Here is a 16,463-nt window from a genome sequence, read left to right as displayed (position 1 = left end):
AATTTCATCTATTCCAAGAGGTTATTCTTCCGGTTTTAGATTCTCAGTAAGGTGTTACTTTGTCTTCAGATGTAAAAAGGACTCTGATGATTTATTTGGGGAGGACCCAGTCATTAAGAGATTCAGATTCTTTCTTTGCGCTGCATGGCCAGCCAATGAAGGGCAAAAAAAATCCACTTATACCATAAAAGATGGGTCCGTCATACAAGCATTTAAAGTCAATGGTTTGGACATAAGTAACAGCGTCATCTACAGCGTACAGAAATGAAAAAAAAAGTGATATATTCTCTGTTAAAAAACATTTTCATTATTGTCAGCACGAGCAGCATTTGTAGTTGACAGATAAATGTTGTTCATTGAGGCCACTTTGTTGACTATGTTGATATCAGTATTTATTCTGTTTTTCAGGCTTTTAAGGTAAGGATAAGCAGCATCCCAACGATTGCACAGTTCCTGGAACCCGGGAGCAAGAGAAAACCTCCACCAGACGACAAATATGTCGAAACAGTGAAGACAATTCTTCAGCTTTAGGGACTTTGAGGATAACCATGATATAGTTTAAAAAAATATTTGCATAATAAAACGCAGTCACTAGGCAAAATATTGCTCTTTGTGAAAATGTCTTTAGGATACTTACTAGTCAGTTGTGTTTCGCACTAATCGCATTAAACAGTGTATGACATCACAGGCAAGTTAGCAGATTCACAAGGTACAAAAAAAGAACACAGTGAATAAACATTATCATACAACTCTTGTATGACTCTTTTTGGTTTATTTTTAAGATTGCACAAGGTCTGCTCAAATGCATCCAGGCTTTACATAGCATGGTACAATACTGTTACTAGTGCAATATTAGTACAATCTGTATTCTTAAAGAACTGAGTTAACTACAAGGATTCAGTGGATGGATCACTATCACCATAGGCATTTCCAAAATTGGTGATGTGTCGGCCACATCGGAGTTGAAAACCTTTGAACAATTAATCGCAGAATATACTGTGGATAGTTCAATTGCCTATAAATTTACACAACTGATGCAGTAGAATGGTACAAAATCAAAGCACAAAATAAACAAGCTATGGCAATGCCAATAGGTCTGGCTTATGAATGAAAATATGTTTTGTGTTATTCACGGGTTTAGGTCCTCAATAAGTCATCAAACACGCACTCTGTCACTCATCTTTGCACTCATGCATCCTCTCATCCATCCTCTGATTCATTCTTGCATTCACCTGCTGACACAACTGCAATAAAACACACACAAATATAACATATGCAAGATCAATTAAAAGAATACAAGTAGAAAGCAGAAAACAAGCTGCCATCTAAACATGACAGGAATGTAGTTTAGAAGCAACCTGTTGGCCATCTTGAAATGGTAAAGCAATGATACGCTATGGATAATAGCATTCCTAAAGGTCTTGGGGTCTGGAGGAAGTAGCCACATGGGATGCGGCACACTGCAGATGAAGTGAGAGGCAATCAAGCAACCAATTATCACTGCCACGAGAGCTGTAGTATCATGTTAGGAAACATTAAAACAAAAGGGGGAGAAGCAAATAAATGAAAGGGGAGCTATAAAAGGAGAACATTGAAAATTAAAGGATTGCCAACCATCCCTGACATTAAAGCACGCTCATTTTCAGGTGCATGCACTTGTGATCAGAAAATGCAGTCATTCACAGAGCAAGCCAACCAATTACTGGTGTGGACTTAACAATTACCCCATGGAGTATACTGTCATTGATAGTGAGAGAGCGTAGCTTATATAATCTATATTAACATGAAATGCTTATGAAATAACGTATAATAATGCTGCATAGAAATTGTAATAGAATATTTTGCTAAAAACATGCACTTGAAATGTGACCACGGGGAGTGGCCACCAATGTATACGTAGATTAATGAAAATGACTAATGTTTATGAATTCTTGTACTAGACTTAGTTTTGACGACGAAGAGTTTCTTAATCATTTTTGCATGATCGCCCTCCGCCTTGTGCAATAAGTGATACTGGCCCGAGCACTAGTGCGGGTCCTGGGAACCAGACGCAAGACAAGGGAGTTACAGATACAGTGCAGACTAGTGATACGGTTTTGCTACAGAATGGTGTCAGTGTACCCACTGCGCCAGACATACAGATACAGTTGCAGCCTCCACCACAGATACAGAGAATCTATCCAGACGTCCCAGTACTAGAGACTACTACGAATCTAATAGTGCCACCTGATCCGATTTATACAAAATCGAGGTTAGTGCAGATTGAGCCAACTCCGCAATTGCTGCCACAGCCGCAGCAACAGCTGATTCCGGGTTATAGTCCAGCAGCAGGACCTCCGTTTGTACCTGCACCGGCTACAATGAGCCAAGCTTCAGGAGTTACTGCTCCGCGGGGGTTGGGACCAGGTCAGACACCAGCTGCCATATCATTACCAATTACTGTTGGTCCACCTGTACCACTGTATGCGCAGGGTAAGCCTGGTATGTGTGATCAGGGAGTAATGACCCAAGATGTAATAAGAGGAGGGTCCATAGGAACTCCCCAGTTAATGGCTCCAGGAGCGCAATCATTTGAAGGACCCAAGTCTTTGTTAGACCTTAGTCCGGTTGAAGCACCTTTGGAGGCAATGAGACAAGCAGGGCTAGGTGTGCTAACCCCACAGTCAATAAGTGCGAGTGCCTCACAGTCGCCAATGATGCATGCAGGGAATATTTCACTGCAAGGGTTTTCTCTGCAACAATTGAAAGAGTGGTTAGAAAAGACTCAGGCTTCCCAAACTACTGCAGTGACCACAGAAAATCAGAAAGAGATGATTACTTGAACTTTGTAAGACTGGGTGTGGAAGCAGCTTAACTAGTGGAAGGAACAATAGGGGTAAACAGATTAGAATCATATACTGAAGCAGAATTGAGGTATCTGTCCCCCAAAATTGCTAAGGAAGTGGGCAAGGTGCACCAGAGGTTGGCGAACCTGGCAGATAAATACAATATTGATATTAAGAATACTAAACATTTGAAAAGGAGCTACAGACTAGACTTTGACTCTAAAGATTTTGATCACATGAGGAGTGCCGGAATAAAAGCGCATCTTAAAGAGATACTGCAAAGTGCGCAGATCTGGGGAGCTTTAGAGAAGTGGGAAGGCAGATGGGCAAAGAAGAGAGACAAATGTAAAAGAGTGACAGTCCGGAATCAAATCAGAGTAAAGCTTCACCAGACAGTGGGACAGTAAAGATGCTACCGATGAGAGAAACAGCTGGAGGGGTTCTAGTTCATGTGCCATGGTCCAGGGGAGACACCCTGTCATTTACAAATGATTATCCCATGTTGAGGGAGAAGCTGATAGAATGGTATCAGCAGACAGACAGGTTTGTGAAACTTGCGAAGTGTCTCTGGGAGGACTTGAATACCCTGTTTGAGATCATTGTGCCACCTGACTTATGGTTTGAGTGTAAGAGAGGTGTAGATTGGCCGACACAAGAACCGACAAGGGATAAGGTGACTGGAGCACCATCCGAGGAGGTGATGAAGTACTATCATAAAGTGATTGAGTTTTTGAAGCAGAAAGTGTTGCCGAAAGTGACTGATTGGCAGAAAATCGACCGGACCTCACAGGAGGTCAAAGAATCGATCCATGCTTATTATGAGAGGTTGTTGAAAGCGTTTAAGCATTACAGTGGCACTGAGACTATTGAGCCGAAAGACATGAACCATCTTGTGTTCAGATTTGTTGAAGGTCTGAGGCCAGAGGTTAGTCAGATGATTAAGAATCATTTGATCTGTTGGCAGGCAAAGCCGATTGATGAGGTGTTACAGTTTGCAAAATACTGTAGTGATGAGATTGAGCTAAAGCAGAGAAAATTGAAGGAGAAAGTGATGGTGATGCAGATTAAGGCAGCGCAGGCAGGTATGCAGGGAAACGGAATCCAGCAGATGGTACAGCAGCAACCGTAAGGGAATGGTGTGTTTCAGGCGCAACCGAGAGGCCGAGGTCAAGGTTTTGTGAATCGCGGTCCAGACTTAAATACTGTTGTGGTTCAAAATGATGCGCAGGGGATGAAAAAGATGTCACCATGTCACACGTGCGGGGGCGTGGGGCATTGGAAGCGGGAATGCCCGAATATGGTGCATGATGGTGTTGTTCAACAAAGCACTGATGTCGGCACACTTCAAAATGTGAGGGGTCCAAAATTGAGAGGTCAAAATCAGAACCTCCAGAATAACATGGGTCAGATGCAGGGGTTACAGCCTGTGCAGCAAATGCAAATGCTGCGTGTTCAACCAGGACAAATGCAGCAAGTACAACCGCAGATTCCCATGGTACCTAGACAGCAAATGCAATTACCATTAGCTCCAATGGGACAGCAACAGGTGATGCTTCCTCAGCAGGTCACAGGTCAAGTTTATGAGTCAAAATAATACAGTGCAGCAGTTCCCATTGCGTGGTGAGGATGGATTGAATGGTGAATGGTCAGATGACAGTTCAGACAGTGAAGAGTGCAGGCTTGCAGCATCCTTAGAAGTAGATCAGAGGGGACCTTACGTAGAAGGAAAGATGATGGGTCACAAGTTTTCATTCTTGGTTGACACAGGAGCTACACGCTCTACAGTCAAAAGTGCAGAGGTTCCGAAATTGCCACTTTCAGGGCGTACCATAAGAGTGGTAGGAGTAGCAAACCAGTACTTGACAAATCCAAGCACAGACCCGGTTCAAGTTGAGATTGGCAACTTTCAGGGACTGCATAAGTTTGTAGTCTGTGATTCTAGTCCTGTATCTCTACTGGGAAGAGACTTACTGTGCGAGACGAAATGTTCGATTACCTGTTCTAATGAAGGGATTGAGGTGCAGACAAACAGTGATGATGAGGGGGATGATGGGCCGTTTTCAGAACTAGAGTCAGAGACAGTAAATGAAGATTAACCTCGATAACCTTATTCCCGATGCTTACAGTGACTGACTTGCCAGCTGAATTGCAGGGGACAGTGACAGAGAAAGTGTGGGACCTGACAGGAAAAGAAGTGGGACTGATAAAAGGAGTAGAACCGGTTAAAGTGCAAGTAAAACCAAATGCAGTGTTTCCTCAGGTGCCGTAGTATCACATGGCACAAGATGTCCTTATTCAGGTGTTGCAGATAATTGCGGACTTTGTAAAGCAAGGAGTCCTGAAGGAAGTATTGAGCAGCCCATGTAATTCACCAATAATGGGTTTGAAAAAGCCTTGTGGGAAGGTTCGAATTGTGCAGGATTCGAGAAAGATAAACAAGATTGTGGTAAAATGTTGCCCCATAGTGCCGGACCCAGGAGTGATCATGTTCCATGTTCCATGTGATGCAGAGTGGTTGACAGTTGTGGACCTGTCACAAGCGTTCTTTTCGGTGCCTCTTCATGAGGACAGTCAATTTTTATTCAGTTTCAAATTCCTGGACAAGGTGTACAGTTGGTGCAGAATTCCTCAAGGGTTTTCTGAGTCACCGTCCATCTTCAATCAGATATTGAAAAAGGACTTAGAGTCGTTAGAATTGCCTTTCATTTCGACTCTAGTGCAGTACATTGATGATTTGTTGATTGCGTCCAGAACAAAAGACGACTGTAGGTATGATACAATTGCCTTATTGAATCATTTGGGAAAGAATGGACATAAAGTGTCCCCAAAGAAGCTGCAGTATTGTCAGAAAAAGGTGAAATACTTAGGGCACTTGGTTGAGAAAGGGTCCAGGAGAATATCAAAGGAGAGGGTGACGGCCATACTGCAGATGAATCCTCCGACAACAAAGAGAGATGTCAGAATGTTTTTGGGAATGGTGGGCTACTGTCATCAGTGGATTCCCAACTTTTCGATCATCTCTAAACCATTGATACAGCTGACAGGCAAGGAAATTAAGGACGAACCGTATACCATAATTTTGTCCGAAGAAGAGTTAGAGTCATTAATGGAACTGAGGGAGTGTATGTTTAGGGCACCAGCTTTAGGTATGCCTGATTACATGAAGCCTTTTCTACTGTTTTGTCATGAACGTGATGCTTGTTTTTTGTCTGTCTTAACACAGGTCCATGGAGGTGCAAACCGCCCTGTAGCATATTTTTCAGCTTCTCTGGACCCAGTCGCAGCAGCCTTACCGGGTTGTTTGCGCGCAGTTGGTCAGAGCCTCACACAGTGTGAAGGCATAGAGATGGGACATCCCTTAACAGTAATGGTTCCACATTCAGTTTAAATTCTGTTGACCCGAACAAAAAATCAGCATATGACAAATGCTCGACTTACCCGATATGAGACAATTATTCTGGGGTCACCTAATGTCTCCTTGAAGAGATGTACTGTATTGAACCCGGCAACTCTACTTCCTGTTGAAAATAGTGAGATCAATAAGTCGGAGGAAGTGGAGCACAACTGTCTTGAGGTAACAGAACTGTGCATCAAACCCAGACCTGACATTAAAGATACCCAGTTGAAGGAAAATGATTACATCATGTTTGTTGATAGATCATGCTTAGGAGATTCAGTCGGAATACTAAGAGCTGGATATGCTGTGTGTACAATCACAGGTATCATATAAGCCTCCTGGCTCGAAAGAGTGTATTCCGCACAAGTGGTTGAATTAATTGCCCTTACTAAAGCATGCCACGCAGCTGAAAATCTGAAAGTTACTATCTATACTGATAGCAGATACGGATTTGGAATTGTGCATGATTTTGGCCAATTGTGGTCACAGAGGGGTTTCATGACCTCTTCTGGTTCACCAGTGAAAAATGGCAAAAAGATTAAGGACTTGTTGCATGTGATTCAGTTGCCTCTTGAAATTGCCGTGATGAAATGCAATGCTCATGTTAAGTCACAAGACTTTGTGTCAATGGGAAACGGCTATGCAGATCAAGTCGCAAGGTTTTGCGCATTGAACTGTATATCGTTCAAGGATCAGTGAGAATTGTTACCACAAACTGAAAATGAAACATGTTTGAACTTTGCATTAAGAGTTGTTGACACATTAGATGAACTAAAATCACTGCAGTCGTGCGAGCAGGGAGGAAAAACGTTCCTGGCAGAGAATGCAATGTGTTCAGAGAGCAGATGACTTGTGGGTCTCAGAGGAGGGGGAAACTGTTTTTTCCAAACAGTCTTTTGTCACAATTTGCAAGGTTGTACCATGGACAGGCACACCTTGGGAGAGACGCAATGATCAGATTATTCAAAATTGATTGGTTCAATCCGAAATTCAGACAAGCCACAGAGGTTACCTGTCACAGATGTATCATCTGTCAACAGATGAATGCAGGAAAAGGGACTGTGGTGACTTTGAGCCACATAGGGAGAGCTGGAGGTCTGTTTAGCAAGATGCAGATGGATTTCATTGAGATGCCTGTGTGTGGAGGCTTGAGGTATGTGTTGGTGATTGTGTGCGTTTTCAGTCTCTGGATTGAAGCCTATTCTACACGTAGAAATGACAGTCTCACAGTTGCAAAGCTGTTGCTCAGAGAATTAATACCAAGTTTAGGGTTTCCGGTCTCTTTAGAATCAGATAGGGGCAGACACTTCGACAATTAGGTGATAAAGCTCTTGTGTGCTGCATTAGACATTGATCAGAAGCTGCATTGTAGCTACCGCCCCGAAGCTTCAGGATTAGTGGAACAAATGAATGGTACCTTGAAATCGAGAATGGCAAAAATGTGCGCAGCTACCAATATGAAGTGGCCAGATGCGCTGCCTTTAGTGCTAATGTCAATGAGAAACACACCTGATAAGAAGACAGGACTATCACCCCATGAGATACTCATGGGGAGAGCTATGAGGTTACCCGCAGTACCTGCAAATGCTCTTGTGAATATCACAGATGATATGGTGTTGGACTACTGCAAGGGTCTGGCTGATGTGGTCCGCTCTTTTTCCCACCAGGTGGAGGCTAACACGTTACCACCAATCAGTGATCCAGGTAACACCTTGCAAGTCAGTGACTGGGTGGTTGTCAAGAAGCATGTGAGGAAATGGTGTTTGGAGCCGTGTTGGAAGGGGCCATATCAAGTTATACTGACGACAACCACTGCTGTGAAATGTGCAGGAGTTCCAAACTGGATACACGCCAGTCACACAAAGAAGGTGTCATGTCCAACTAATGAGGAGCTTGATGTGTCCGAAAAGACAACTCCAGAGAAGGAAGTCTCAGGGCTGGAGAATATTCAAAGGGGAACTGAGACTACAGGAGAGCCCACTGAGGACGGCTTAGTCCCTCAAACAGTAAACAAGTTCGAGAGAGGTGACGGTGAGCTCAGTAGAGGCAGCAGGAGAACCACAACAAGGAGAGGTTCTCCCAGAAGTAGACGGATACGGGTTAGAACTTGAACCCGTTACAGAGCAGGAAGACAAGGGGGAAAGAGCAGAGGGAGGTCAAAGCACACCGACACCTCCTGAGCCACTTGCAGGTACACCATAGCACAAGAGGAGGGTACTGTTCAGCGTCCTGAAAGGCCAAGCAGGAAAGAAAACGCATAGAGGTGGTAACTGGCCAAAGAAACAAACTGCAAGGGAAAAGGTCATTCCAGGTGAAACAATAGAAGAAGAAATTGATATAACAAGAAGGGAGGATCTTCGAGGCCTCCGGGTAGCTGGCGCTATATAAGTCTCAATAACATAACATAACAGGATCTTAGCGAAGGAGAAGTGCAAAGCGAACACAGATTAAAAAGGAAAAGAGTCGCAAATAGAAGGTACGCAGGTCCTGAATGGGCATATGCAACTACGTCTGAATGGCAGCAAGAATTCTTAGCGTTCTGCTTTGATCGAGAAGTACCAGGCCAATACTACGGTACCTGAATTCCACCTAAGAAAGAGACTGTGTAAAGTATTGAAAATTGAAATTTAAAGCTGAAAAGCTGAGAAAAGAGACTTATGAATTACCGGATGTGACATTTGAAATCTGATTTGACTTTGAAAAACCGATTATGACAAGCTGCTAACCTGATTTGACAAAAGGGTCCTGGGGTGAGTGAAACGCTGTAAATACACGCAGAAAGAAAGAGAGAGTTGGCATCAAGAGAAAAAGAAAAAAAAAAGAGCTTTTGAATCGTCCTCAAGTTGATTGTTGATTGTTTGATTTGAACTATTCTACTATCTGATTCTTTACAGATCATGGCTTACACTAGAGGTAGTAGCAAAAAGGGTAAAGTGTGTGGTTGGTTAAGTGTTATATTAGGTATTGTGTGTGCAATAATAATTGTGGGGTGATTGTGGGAATGCCATGGTTGGATAAGAAAGTGACTAACAATGCTTCAAAACCTGAGACTGCTACACTAACACCGTGGGAAAAGTTTGAGCAAGATACAAAATATTTGCATGAGGGAGCTAATTAAAAGGGGGAACTTTCTACTAATGTCTTCTATCGCTTACTGAACGAGTATGTTGACACGATGGATGCGAGGAACTGTTATTTGTACATCAGTACAAGAGGGGGTCACTTACCATAGTCTTCCGCTAACATACGGGATAAGCTGTAGTTTGCTACTAATAAGATTCTATGACCAGGAACATGTGCAATATTTTTATTCACATCTATATGTAGTATTTTCCTTTGTACCTGTGATTGAGTTTCTGAACAAGTTAGCTAAAGAGCATAGTATAAAATGAGTTAGAGGTTTCTTTGAGCCGACCCTGACATTTGGGACAGCTTATGCGCACCGCAACAATATGACCTGCTTATTAACACCTGTAGCGAAAAGCTCTTTAGATCACACTGATGATAGATGCAAAGCACTGAAAGAAAGATTAGAAAAGGGATTAGAAAAATGCACTTATAAAAATGATTACGCTTACACTGCAATAAAGACGCAAGGCAAATTAGCTATAGATGCATTACATGTAGGTAGGCTTTGTATATATAGGCCGAAATCTGAGCATGACACTTTATTTGTGGGAACGAGTGAATGTAGGCATGTGTTTTTGTTTCAGAGTAAGTGGACATTCATGTTAAATGTACAGGATCCAGCGATCCCTGGGATCTATGATATTTGTGGACTTAATGCTTATTACCGTCTCCCTAAGGGATGGTATGGGACATGTTATTTGGGGTTAGTTTTCCCAAAGATCTACCAGATTGATGACTTAAAGCAAATACCTAAAATGTCTGAATTACAACAGACAAGACAAAAACGAGAGACAGCGGCTGCTGTCGGTGACATATTTGGAGCCATAATTCCTTCAGTAGGTGTTATCTTAAACTCCATAAAGATTCGAAAGTTGTCTACTATTGTGGATAACGTGCTGACAAACTTCACAGGGGCTATACTCCTGATGGATACTGAACTTGCTGCGGAAAGAGCTATGACTCTTCAAATTCGGCTTGCTTTAGACATTCTTTTAGCAAAGAGCGGCGGAGTCTGTAAGATGCTTAACGAGCGCCATTGTTGCTTGTTTATTCCGGATAATAACAAAAAGATTAGAGGTATGCTTACTAACCTACCTAGAGATAGTGCAGATTTGAAGGATTTGAAGGAGCCTGGAGTTTTGGAAAAAGTTGGAAAAGGAATTGCCAGAGTAGGGAGCTGGTTTAGCAATATTTGGAACGGGGTTCTTGCAAAAATATTAGGGGGTTTATTAATTGTCCTAATCTGTTTATTGGGTTTATGGGGAGCATGCAAAATTAATGAAAGAATTAAAAGAAATTGGACAAAAAGGAATAGGAGAAACGAAGAAAATGAAAGGGAGAAAATGTTTAATGAAATTTGGGAGAGTTCACACAAAGGACAAGATGTTGAAATGCGCATTATGCGCAAGGTGAAAAATTGAAAGTGAAAGGTTGAAAGGGAAAGGTCTGTGTGATGACGAACATCATCAGAGGAGGGACTGAGAGAGCGTAGCTTATATAATCTATATTAACATGAAATGCTTATGAACTAACGTATGATAATGCTGCATAGAAATTGTAATAGAATATTTTGCTAAACACGTGCACTTGAAATGTGACCATGGGGAGTGGCCGCCAATGTATACGTGGATTAACGAAAATTACTAATGTTTATGAATTCTTGTACTAGACTTAGGCCCTCATTCCGATATTGGCGGGCGGCGGGCGCCGCCCGCCAAGCGGAAACCGCCATTTGGCCGCTCCGCAGTCAAAAGACCGCGGAGGCCATTCTGGCTTTCCCGCTGGGCCGGCGGGCGCCCGCCAAAGGAGCGCCCGCCGGCCCAGCGGGAAAGGCCCTGCAACAATGAAGCCGGCTCCGAATGGAGCCGGCGGAGTTGCAGGGGTGCGACGGGTGCAGTTGCACCCGTCGCGATTTTCACTGTCTGCAATGCAGACAGTCTTTATGGGGCCCTGTTAGGGGGCCCCTGCACTGCCCATGCCAGTGGCATGGGCACTGCAGGGGCCCCCAGGGGCCCCATGACACCCGTTCCTGCCATCCTGTTCCTGGCGGTAAAAACCGCCAGGAACAGGATGGCGGAAAGGGGGTCGGAATCCCCATGGCGGCGCTGCAAGCAGCGCCGCCATGGAGGATTCCCCCAGACGGGGGAAATCCGGCGGAAAACCGCCGGACCCGGCTGGGCGACCGCGGCTTCACAGCCGCGGTCGGAATACAAAATGAAGCACCGCCAGCTTGTTGGCTGTGCTTCAGCCGGCCTCCACCCTGGCGGTCATAGACCGCCAGGGTCAGAATGAGGCCCTTAGTTTTGTACTAATCATTAATGACTATGATATTAAAGTTTTGCTAAATAAATCTTGTAGGCCTTAGTTAGCACGAGTCAAGGCCTAGCTGCCTGGCTCTCATGTTGGATGTATTTTCTAACGTGCAGTGTCCTGACTCGCAAAAGGACATGAACTCTTGTTTTCTTCAAACTAGAAGCTGAATGTAACTATAGTAGATCCGTTCCCATGAAATTCATATTGCTTGTAGAAAATGTATTAGTCAAAATGCAACAGTGTAGATTAGTATAATGTACAAGGTCGCTCAAACCGGTACAGACAATGGAGCTACTGACCAAAAGATGTGCAAAGAATTTCAAAAGGATGAAATCATACCGGTCGTGCTACCTCTGAAGACGTCAATTATATGGACCAATAAAAAGTCTGAGAATTAATGGGGGTGAAACATTAATGACATAACCCGTTTTCTAATTGGCTAAAGATAGTGGGATGCAACTTCTGTCCAATCAAATTTTAGGGAAATGTACAACGAAAAAGGGATAAAACCCCTTGTCACCCGGAAGTGACTAGATTGGTTAGAGAGATGCTGCTGATTTGATCCAGAAACGTTGTCACTCTGTTTGATGACTTATTTTGGTTTTGCTTAAACCATCCTTTTCTTAGATTACCCATTTACACTTTGCCTCCTTATGAGGGAAGTGCCCTTTTTGTCCCATGTAGGAGGCTGGCCTGGCTTGTAGTGGATACCAGAGGTAGTTACACCTTGTGCCAGGTCCAGTTATCCCTTATTAGTGTAGAAGAGGTGTTTCTAGCAGCTTAGGCTGATAGAAGGTAGCTATGGCAAAGCAGCTTAGGCTGAACTAGGAGACATGTAAAGCTCCTACTATACCACTGGTGTCATATGCACAATATCATAAGAAAACACAATACACAGATATACTAAAAAAAAGGTACTTTATATTTATGAAAATATGCCAAAAGTATCTCAGTGAGTACCCTCAGTGTAGGAGGCTGGCCTGGCTTGTAGTGGGTACCAAGGGGTACTTACACTCTGTACCAGGTCCAGTTATCCCTTATTAGTGTAGAAGAGGTGTTTCTAGCAGCTTAGGCTGACAGAAGGTAGCTATAGCAGAGCAGCTTAGGCTGAACTAGGAGACATGCAAAGCTCCTACTATACCACTGGTGTCATATGCGCAATATCATAAGAAAACACAATACACAGATATACAAAAAATAAAGGTACTTTATTTTTATGACAATATGCCAAAAGTATCTCCGTGAGTACTGCATAATTTTGGTTTGTGTACATATATTGTGTGTGTATATATCTTATCCTCATACTGAGTTTGAGAAAGTAGCCTCTTTCTAGCCTTGTTACCCCCACTTTTGGCCTGTTTGTGAGTATATGTCAGTGTGTTTTCACTGTCTCACTGGGATACTGCTAGCCAGGGCTCAGAGCTCATAATGAAAACCCTATGTTGTCAGTATGTTTGTTATGTGTCACTGGGACCCTGCTAGCCAGGACCCCAGTGCTCATAAGTTTGTGGCCTATATGTATGTGTTCCCTGTGTGATGACTAACTGTCTCACTGAGGCTCTGCTAACCAGAACCTCAGTGGTTATGCTCTCTCTGCTTTCCAAATTGTCACTAACAGGCTAGTGACCAATTTCACCAATTCACATTGGCATACTGGAACACCCTTATAATTCCCTAGTATATGGTACTGAGGTACCCAGGGTATTGGGGTTCCAGGAGATCCCTATGGGCTGCAGCATTTCTTTTGCCACCCATAGGGAGCTCTGACAATTCTTATACAGGCCTGCCACTGCAGCCTGAGTGAAATAACGTCCACGTTATTTCACTGCCATTTACCACTGCACTTAAGTAAGTTATAAGTCACCTATATGTCTAACCTTCACCTAGTGAAGGTTGGGTGCTAAGTTACTCAGTGTGTGGGCACCCTGGCACTAGCCAAGGTGCCCCCACATCGTTCAGGGCAAATTCCCCGGACTTTGTGAGTGCGGGGACACCATTTCACGCGTGCACTATACATAGGTCACTACCTATGTATAGCGTCACAATGGTAACTCCGAACATGGCCATGTAACGTGTCTAAAATCATGGAATTGTCTCCCCAATGCCATTCTGGCATTAGGGAGACAATTCCATGATCCCCCGAATCTCTAGCACAGACCCGGGTACTGCCAAACTACCTTTCCCGGGGTTTCACTGCAGCTGCTGCTGCTGCCCACTCCTCAGACAGGTTTCTGCCCTCCTGGGGTCCAGCCGGGCCTGGCCCAGGAAGGCAGAACAAAGGACTTCCTCAGAGAGAGGGTGTTACACCCTCTCCCTTTGGAAAAAGGTGTCAGGGCTGGGGAGGAGTAGCCTCCCCCAGCCTCTGGAAATGCTTTGATGGGCACAGATGGTGCCCATCTCTGCATAAGCCAGTCTACACCGGTTCAGGGATCCCCCAGCCCTGCTCTGGCGCGAAGCTGGACAAAGGAAAGGGGAGTGACCACTCCCCTGACCTGCACCTCCCAGGGGAGGTGCCCAGAGCTCCTCCAGCGTGCCCCAGACCTCTGCCATCTTGGATTCAGAGGTGTGCTGGCACACTGGACTTCTCTGAGTGGCCAGGGCCAGCAGGTGACGTCAGAGACTCCTTCTGATAGGCTCTTACCTGTTTTACTAGCCTATCCTCCTTCCTAGGTAGCCAAACCTCCTTTTCTGGCTATTTAGGGTCTCTGCTTTGGGGAATCCCTATGGGCTGCAGCATTTCTTTTGCCACCCATAGGGAGCTCTGACAATTCTTACACAGGCCTGCCACTGCAGCCTGAGTGAAATAACGTCCACGTTATTTCACAGCCATTTACCACTGCACTTAAGTAACTTATAAGTCACCTATATGTGTAACCTTTACCTGGTAAAGGTTGGGTGCTAAGTTACTTAGTGTGTGGGCACCCTGGCACTAGCCAAGGTGCCCCCACATCGTTCAGGGCAAATTCCCCGGACTTTGTGAGTGCGGGGACACCATTACACGCGTGCACTGTACATAGGTCACTACCTATGTACAGCGTCACAATGGTAACTCCGAACATGGCCATGTAACATGTCTAAGATCATGGAATTGTCACCCCAATGCCATTCTGGCATTGGGGAGACAATTCCATGATCCCCCGAGTCTCTAGCACAGACCCGGGTACTGCCAAACTACCTTTCCTGGGGTTTCACTGCAGCTGCTGCTGCTGCCAACCCCTCAGACAGGTTTCTGCCCTCCTGGGGTCCAGCCAGGCTTGGCCCAGGAAGGCAGAACAAAGGACTTCCTCAGAGAGAGGGTGTTACACCCTCTCCCTTTGGAAAAAGGTGTCAGGGCTGGGGAGGAGTAGCCTCCCCCAGCCTCTGGAAATGCTTTGATGGGCACAAATGGTGCCCATCTCTGCATAGCCAGTCTACACCGGTTCAGGGATCCCCCAGCCCTGCTCTGGCGCGAAACTGGACAAAGGAAAGGGGAGTGACCACTCCCCTGACCTGCACCTCCCAGGGGAGGTGCCCAGAGCACCTCCAGCGTGCCCCAGACCTCTGCCATCTTGGATTCAGAGGTGTGCTGGCACACTGGACTGCTCTGAGTGGCCAGGGCCAGCAGGTGACGTCAGAGACTCCTTCTGATAGGCTCTTACCTGTGTTACTAGCCTATCCTCCTTCCTAGGTAGCCAAACCTCCTTTTCTGGCTATTTAGGGTCTCTGCTTTGGGGAATTCTTCAGATACCGAATGCAAGAGCTCTCCAGAGTTCCTCTGCACTTCTCTCTTCACCTTCTGCCAAAGGATCGACCGCTGACTGCTCAGGACTCCTGCAAAACTGCAACAAAGTAGCAAAGACGACTACTGCAACCTTGTATTGCTTCATCCTGCTGGCTTTCTCGCCTGTTTCCTGGTGGTGCATGCTCTGGGGGTAGCCTGCCTCCTTCTTGCACCAGCAGCTCTGAAGAAATCTCCCGTGGGTCGACGGAATCTTCCCCCTGCAACCGCAGGCAACAAAAGACTGCATCACCAGTCCTCTGGGTCCCCTCTCAGCATGACGAGCGTGGTCCCTGGAACTCAGCAACTCTGTCCAAGTGACTCCCACAGTCCAGTGACTCGTGGACGTTATTTCACTCAGGCTGCACTGGGAGGCCTGTGTAAGAATTGTCAGAGCTCCCTATGGATGGCAAAAGAAATGCTGCAGCCCATAGGGATCTCCTGGAACCCCAACACCCTGGGTATCTCAGTACCATATACTAGGGAATTATATGGGTGTACCAGTATGCCAGTGTAAATTGGTGAAATTGGTCACTAGCCTGTTAGTGACAAATTTGGAAAGCAGAGAGAGCATAACCACTGTGGTTCTGGTTAGCAGAGCCTCAGTGAGACAGTTAGGCATCACACAGGGAACACATACAGGGCACATACTTATGAGCACTGGGGCCCTGCCTGGCAGGGTCCCAGTGACACATAGACTAAAACAACATATATACAGTGAAATATGGGGGTAACATGCCAGGCAAGATGGTACCTTCCTACATCCCAGAGCTGAGTTTTGACTGATGGCGAATCAACTGATGTCCTGAAGACGACGACTGAACCTGAATGCTGACCCAAACCTTGGAGGGTAACTATGACAATAAAATTGTGATTTGTCTGTTTGCTTTTTCTTTCTAGGTACCATCTGCTTCTTTTTGACAGGAACCATAGCTAGATGTTTTTCAAATTGGTGTTCTAAATTATTTTGCATGAAGCCCAACGTGCTAATGCTAATCAGTGGGTATGACAGGGGTTCACTGAACTGACGCAAATAGACAAA

At 44.9% G+C, this 16,463-nt stretch overlaps 1 protein-coding gene across 1 annotated transcript in view; it reads left to right on the top strand.

The window, feature by feature from the left end:
* Nucleotides 1-749, top strand: part of LOC138296563 (glutathione S-transferase 3-like) — a 174,226-nt gene extending 173,477 nt beyond the window's left edge. The window contains exon 7 of the mRNA XM_069235802.1: nucleotides 409-749. Within this exon, the coding sequence (XP_069091903.1) occupies nucleotides 409-531 (123 nt within the window). The 3' untranslated portion in view covers nucleotides 532-749. The remainder of the gene's footprint in view (nucleotides 1-408) is intronic.
* Nucleotides 750-16,463: the final 15,714 nt, after the last annotated feature.

Source organism: Pleurodeles waltl, chromosome 5 (genome assembly GCF_031143425.1).
Source record: "Pleurodeles waltl isolate 20211129_DDA chromosome 5, aPleWal1.hap1.20221129, whole genome shotgun sequence".
Classification (NCBI taxonomy): domain Eukaryota; kingdom Metazoa; phylum Chordata; class Amphibia; order Caudata; family Salamandridae; genus Pleurodeles; species Pleurodeles waltl.
This window is presented reverse-complemented; position numbering and strand designations above follow the sequence as displayed.